This window comes from Phodopus roborovskii, unplaced genomic scaffold (genome assembly GCF_943737965.1).
Source record: "Phodopus roborovskii unplaced genomic scaffold, PHOROB, whole genome shotgun sequence".
NCBI lineage: Eukaryota > Metazoa > Chordata > Mammalia > Rodentia > Cricetidae > Phodopus > Phodopus roborovskii.
Genome location: NW_026126441.1, coordinates 940,407 through 947,311, shown reverse-complemented (window position 1 = coordinate 947,311; position 6,905 = coordinate 940,407). Strand labels below are relative to the sequence as shown.

Below are 6,905 nucleotides of genomic sequence, written 5' to 3'. Positions count from 1 at the left end.
TCCCGTCTTTTTCTTGCCCTTTGAATCCAACACAGAACTTGTCCATGAAGTGGGAAGGAAGGTATAGCTCACAAAGAGCCTCAAGTTGAGTCAGAAATCAGAAGAGAAAGACTGGGGTGATGAGAAGGGAAGGCAAAGCTAGAGTACAGGAAAAGCCTAGGGGACATTTCTGGATGCTGTTTCACTTTAGATGTGAAAACCATTTGTGTTTCCACTCATATTCTAATGCTTTTGTCTTTCAAGTGTTACCGAAGAGTCAAACAAAGGCCGAGAGATAGAACATTAAGAGGTAAATCCCAGTTTCTTTGACTCCTTACCTCTGTGGGTGAGGTTTCCACAGATCCTGACCCTCTGCGCTGACTGGCACCGGAAGCCAGGAGTTTGCAGCCCTTGAGGACTGTGCTATAAATCAGTGACTGAAGAAGAAATGAGGTGGGAAAGAGACCAGGTGTACTCCATTTTCTGTCTGACCTTCCTGAAATAAAGTACAAGGGTGTGGAGCCCACGTCCTTAATCCTGTCATTATCTAATTTTAAAGCCCTGTGGAAGTCACGTTACCTCCATCTTTGTTGTCCACAAAATGTACACTAATAGTGTGGTTGGGGATAGGCAGCGCAGCAAATAGTTGTATATAAAGCATTTACTTTTGAGGTTGTGGGTCACTGTCCTTCAAAAGCCTTCAGACTCTTTTTGTTGTTGTCGTTTCTTAAGACAGGGTCTCACTGTGTAGCCCTGGCTGTCCTGGATCTCACTCTGTAGACCAGGCTGGGCACCTGCCCCTGGCTTCCGAGTCCTGGGACTAAAGGTGTGCACCACCACCGCCACCGCCCAGTTACCTTCAGCTTATAGGCTGCCGCCTCAACTTTCCTTTCTGCCTAACTCTGTGTCCCCCTCCTTCAGCTAAGAGAACGTCCAAGGAAGAAGCTGAGAATCTGCAGAAGCTGCTCTCTATCATGAAAAGGTGACCTGTTGCTTGCTCTCTGTGGTCTTCCAACCCCCGGCCTGGCCTGGGTGAAGGATGAGGATGGGGGTGTTGACTAGAGAGAGATGCACCATGGAGAGAAGGTATCAGTCCAAGTTGAGAAGACTGCCAAGGCGAGAGGGTTCGTATGTCCCTCAAGAGGGAAGAGCCACCCATTTTACTCAGGGTCCGAGTAGTTCTGCATTTCAGGAGTCACTAGTGCTGACGTTGCTCCTGTCAAGAGACAAGTGAATAGTCCCATATCTTTCCAGATACATCCTTTCAGGGGCAGAGCTCTGTGTCTGGCTGAATTCTGCTGACACACATATCTCCTCAGGAGGCCTGGGATACCCTCAGTCAGTCATCTTATACGCTCCCTTAGGACTTCTTTAGAGTGAGAGTGATTCCTAAGAGATGCTGGGGACAGCAACAGGGACACCTCAGTTCTTAGAATGAGGACCTCATATCTCACAGTTTGGATATACCGTTTACCAGGCACCACGTTTCTTAGCCCCCCCCCACAAAAAACCTATTCAGGCCTTATGTGGTGGTGTCCTTGGTGATGCCCATCAGCTAATCACTTGGTACCCATCTGCATGTTTTTTTCTTCTTCTTCTAGTTCAGCTTCTCAATACAGTTGGCAGAAAACTGACCCAGATTTCCCCAGGAAGAAAAGCAGAGTGGCAGACATCAGGAGGTGTAGGCCAGGGCATGTAGGGTGCAGGAAGGAAAGCAATCCTCACCCTCTTCTGAGGGGGCAGGTTCCATGCTGTCTTTAATAGTTGCCACTTTCCTTCCCAGCCAGGGCTGGCTTCCTCAGGAAGGAAGTGTGCGGAAGCTCCTGTGCTCAGATCCTTCGTGCCCAATCTGCAATGGTATGGCTCTGGAAATTCAGCAGCTGCTGGGGGGTGAGAGCAAACAGACCACTGCTATTCCACTGAGAACATCCCAGAGCTTTTCTTGCCTGGAGGCATTGTCTTCATCAAAAGTGTTGTTTGACAAGAGTTCAGAGCTCTGTTCCCAACACTCCAGAGACATTTCACTGACGTCCAGCCTCACACCATCACAATCAACAGACCAGAAATCTTCAACTCAGTCAGCTGCCCCATCAACTGGTGATGCCAACATCCAATATTACTGTCCTGATCATCATCAGCAAAAGCAGACACCTCAAGAGTCAAATATGTCCCAGGATGCAGGCTCGCTGTCTTCGTCAAGTGTGGAAGAATCCGGGGTTCCTGCAAACCAGCAAAAGAAGAGGAAGAAAAACAAGAAACTTGTCTTGAACAGTGAAGGTCAGCAGCCCTTGAGTATTAGATTCCTTCTTTCTCCCAGGGCCCAGAGCTTCTTGAACCCAAAACAATGCCCTATGATCTTACATTCCTGTCACCAGCTGTTCCTATATACCAAAGGCCCTAAGGTGCCCCTGCGTATAGGAAGATATAAATGCGTGCATTTAAACATTGAACTTTCCCTTTATCTTTGGAGGACTTCCTGGGGCATCTTATAGCACACTACTTCACTTCCCATATGTTCAGAGCCCAGAAACCCAACAACCAACAACCACTGAAGGATGGGCTACCATCCCCTTGACTCTAGCATCCACAGAAGGCCACTACAGAATAGATTCCAACCCTATTTCATGGCCTAGGTTCTACTCTCCTTTTAGCTTTTATTTAAGTAGCCTTTATACATGGCCTTAAAGGGGTGTGTGCATGTGCGTGTGTGCGCGCGCGCGTGTGTGTGAGTGTGTGTGTGTGTGTGTGGTGGGTCATCACACTGAAATACCAGTGTGCCATCTCTAGGTCTCTTTCTGCAGTTCACCTTCTGCACATGGGTTCTGAGTTTGCCTTTAGGGATCTTTCCTCAACGGGGAGGTTATGGCCCTTTCTCATTCAATTACTCCCTTATCTCCATAGTGCATAAATTTTCCTACACTTCAATTATTACCAGCCTCTTTCCTACACTCTCAAACTTGGGCATTTCCACTGACAAACCCAGATTCTGGGTCAAGTGTGAAGTCTTGGCGACACCTGTGAATATGGCAGTGGTAGCCTCAGTGGGGCTTGCCACACATCCAGAAAGTTTGTAGATGCAGGGAATCACATAATATAAGCTATGACATGTGTTAGAGCCTGTCTCATCAGATCCAGGGATCGCCCTGATTAAAAGCCCCTTCTGATTTCAAGAGGGTAGCAGCCTTGTCCTGGAGTGTGCCTGCTGGAGTTCTCCCTGCAGAAGGGGTTGAAACAGCAGCTTGATTTAATATTGCTGGAACTGGTCCCTAAAGATCCAGCAAGCAGTCTATCTGGCTACTTCTAGCCTTTGACGAGCAGCAGCGCCTGCCCTAAACAGCCCAGTCCCAATCTTTGGTGAATTTTCCTCCAGAGCCCTAGCAGCCCCTGACAATGATGACCTGTACTGCTCTATTGTGGCAACCTGGGTCAGTCCATAGTTGATTGATTAGACAAAAAACATTGTGGCAGAGCCCACAGATCACATGTAGGAAGACCTGCAAGGGTACCATAATTTCTGAGACTGAAAATTACTGTCTACAGTATTCCAGGAGCTCCGGCAGCAACTTGGTTCTGTTCTTCACTGGAAAACAGGTCTGAGACACATAGATAGTAATCAGATCCCTACTTAGGTTAGACTGCTGAACGCTGACAGGCTCGACCAGAAGCTACAGACTCACCGGATGTTACCACTAGTCCTAGCTGCCCAAGCCTTGTCTTACACAGCCATTTAGAAACAGGAAACACATTTGCTCTCCTGCCAGGGCTGCCTGCTGTTTTGTGGATTACCCTGGCATTCCTAGTCAGTACACAATCACAGAGATGCGGTCAGGGGCCCATCGGAATCGCTGAGTCAGTCTTACCTTAATAGTGGCATTCTAAACTCTGGACATGTGTTCACAGTGCCCGTACACCGTATACAGAGATGTATTCCAGGCTGAAATACAAATGACATTCCACAATCACTCAGAGCAGTTATCGTTCCCAAACTAAATTTTTACCTAAAAAAGAAATCCCTAGAGGTACATTTGGAGAAGTCCCATTCAGACAGGACAGGGAATAATTTTTGGTCTCCACACAGGGGATCTTTGGGAATCTAAGCAAGTAAAGGAAAACACTGCTCCAAGACTCCTATCTTACTAGGGTCCCCAAGTCCTTCAGATCTAGAGTGGGTCTTCCTGGAAGAATTTTCAGCCAAACTAAAGACAGTAGAGTAGAGTGGAGGCAACCTAGACTGAGCACAGTGTCCTAAGGCTCTGCCCACCGAGCAGTTGGGACACAATAGAGACCCAAGTATTTTGTATGTAGCTGGGGACCAAAGTGAATAATCCAACCCAAAGGTCCCCTGGACCTGTTAGACCAGAGTGAAGGCCAGTCCTTACCCAAGCAGGGAAAATGAAGGGCCTAGTGGAATCCAAACTCCCTGAGAATCACAGAGCACAAACAGACACTTTGCCGAGGTTCATGGACCAGGAGAAGGTTTCTAAGCAGAGCCTCAGGACTGCTTGGCTTCCCATCACCTCTTTAGGATCTTTCTCAGGTAGAATTTTAGTTTAAGCAAGTTACTTTCAGTGAGGAGGGACTGGTAAGACCTCTCTCTGTAGATCCACCATCTCTATCCCCTTGGCTTTTGGTTTCCATGCCAACACTTTTACCATTTTCTTCACTGGCTCCCAGGGCATCCTTCAGGATTCCTTGGGACAGATAAAAATTATCTGCACAGCTGTTAGAATAAACCAAACTATCTCACCCAAAGGTTCCTGGGGGTGCTCAGCCTGGGGCGTCCAGCTCTTACCAGACCAGACCTTACAATGCCAACTTATTGGGCCAACATCTGCTGGCCCAATTCAGTGTTCAAAGGGGCTTCATTTTTTAAACAGAAAAATTTCTTCCAGGCCATTTTACAGGGGGTAAAACTTGGTAGGGCTGGGAGTTGGAAGGTCTGATGGAGGAGACCATACTCACTAGAGTCCCACCTTTCCAGCAGCCTCAGAACCTGAAGTGGAAAATAAGATGACGTTCTTTTCACACTGGGTTAACCCTGAAGTGAAATGTGAAAGGCTGGAAGAACCCATTGTCCTACCTAAGTCTGAAGCAGAGGCCAAACCTGAAGAGCCGAAGAACCAAACTCCTGCCGGAGACCACAATATAAGAGCAGACGTGGAGCAGACTACGGAAGATGCAAAGGCCAAGCCTCTCCGTGCCAAGAAGACCAACTGATTAGCCTCCATTCTGACAATGCCTACACAGTTCCAGGAACACCTGCTTCGGCCCAACCAACCCTGGGGCCTCATGGCTACTCCCACAAATGCTTCAAAAATTGTCCACAATTGATTGGTATCACCCAGCTAGGAAATCAATGTCAGATCTTCTGTCACCTCAGCAGAAGGCACTGGTTAGCACAGAGAGGATAACCATTTCAAGACTGAAGAGTTTGTAGGTTCCCAAAGCTTCTACACCTTCCCTAACAAAGGCTGTCAACAGTCATTTCCACTACTGTGCAAGTGAGGCATGGTATTCTCCAAATATACTCTGTACCCATAAGCAAAGAGCCAGCTGGATTTTCTTTCATGTCCATTGCTGTATGTGATAAAGCAGGAAATGCTCTTCCTGTGGTATAGGTGCTTAAGTCTGCCTTTCGTTTTGATGGGTCGCATTCGACAGAATTCCTATGGGACTTGTGCCGAAAAGGAAGGGCTCTTGTTAAGGTACTTTAACTAAAAGTATAGCTCAGGCTTGAATTCCCATAGGAAACAAGCTGCCTATCTTTCCCTTAAAAAAAAAAAAAAAACGTTCAATCTAGCTCTGTGTTGGTCACTCCCTCCCTTTGACAATTTACTCACTCTGTCTGCTCCACCCATGTACCTCAGGGATGCAATAAAATGGATTGGGAGTCCGAAGGGAAGAGAAGAAGGAAAAGTCCTGAGGGAACCAGTGAGCACAGGGCACTAGGAAGCCACAGCCAGCGCAGCAGGAGGGAGGCCAGGAGAGCGCAGACCTGGAACCAGAGGAGGAAAGCAGCTCAAGCCGAAAATGATACCCGCTGAAGAGCGGCCAGGCTAGCCGCTGAGACAGGACTTGTGCTGACTGTCACACTGAGAAATGTAGAGATAAGACTTGCAGTGGATCGACAGGAAAGCAATTGGTGACAAGTAGAATTAGCTCTCTTGAGGGCTTTTGTTTCATACAAGTACAATTGTTGGGGCGTGGGGGTCCACAAAGGCGGCTTCTTTTTTCTTTTGTAGGTTTACTGAGCACAGTACAAGAGGCAGTGAGGTATCAACTGCCCTCCAGAGTTGGTCTTTGTGTGTTCTTGAAGACAGAAAACAGTTCTGCTGGGCAGTGTTGGTGCATGCCTTTAATCTCAGCTCTCGACAGGCAGAGACAGGTGGATCTCTGTGAGTTTTGAGGCCAGCCTGACATAGAGAATCCCTGTCTCAAAAAGCACCCCCCAAGCCAAAACAAAAACAAGCAAAAAAACCAAAATAAATAAATTAATTTAAAAAATACCCCAAACCAAACCAACAACCCCCCCCCCAAACAGTTCATTGGCAGTTGACGGCAAAGATAGGAGAGATTAAATTGAGGATTGAGAAACAAGTGAAGAATTCTTAGGAGTGAGACTAAGCACCCACACTCAAGAGTAGCTAGATCGCATTTTGCTGGTGCTGTTATTAATGAAGGTTAGGAAAAGGAAGTCTCTCCATGTACAAGCGAGCATGGGTAAAGACCAAGAGGGAGGAGTGAGCAAGCTGGGAAAGAGCCTTGGCTTTAAGGGGAAGAGCGATTGGAGAATTGGAGCTGGAGACCAGGAGGTGATGGTTTCTGGAGGTTACTATAGAAACTGTCCGTCACTAAGGAGTTGGAGGCAGGTAGACCGAAAATGGGTAAGAAAGATGGTTGGAGCTGCTGATCACAGATGTGAAGCA

General features: G+C 47.4%; 1 protein-coding gene across 1 annotated transcript; it reads left to right on the top strand.

Moving 5' to 3' along the window:
• The first annotated feature begins 239 nt into the window (after positions 1-239).
• Spata31f3 (SPATA31 subfamily F member 3) lies at positions 240-5,321 on the top strand. Its single transcript, XM_051187599.1, has 4 exons — positions 240-289; positions 901-961; positions 1,763-2,256; positions 4,961-5,321. Exons 2-4 carry the CDS (start codon positions 954-956, stop codon positions 5,194-5,196), a joined length of 738 nt encoding a protein of 245 aa, XP_051043556.1. The 5' UTR covers positions 240-289; positions 901-953; the 3' UTR covers positions 5,197-5,321.
• The last annotated feature ends 1,584 nt before the right edge of the window (positions 5,322-6,905 follow it).

Bases quoted from the DNA above. Each gene is read 5' to 3' on its own strand.
- Spata31f3 (XM_051187599.1), top strand. The intron at 2,257-4,960 runs GTCAGCAGCCCT...CCACCTTTCCAG, and splicing joins ACTTGTCTTGAACAGTGAAG to CAGCCTCAGAACCTGAAGTG.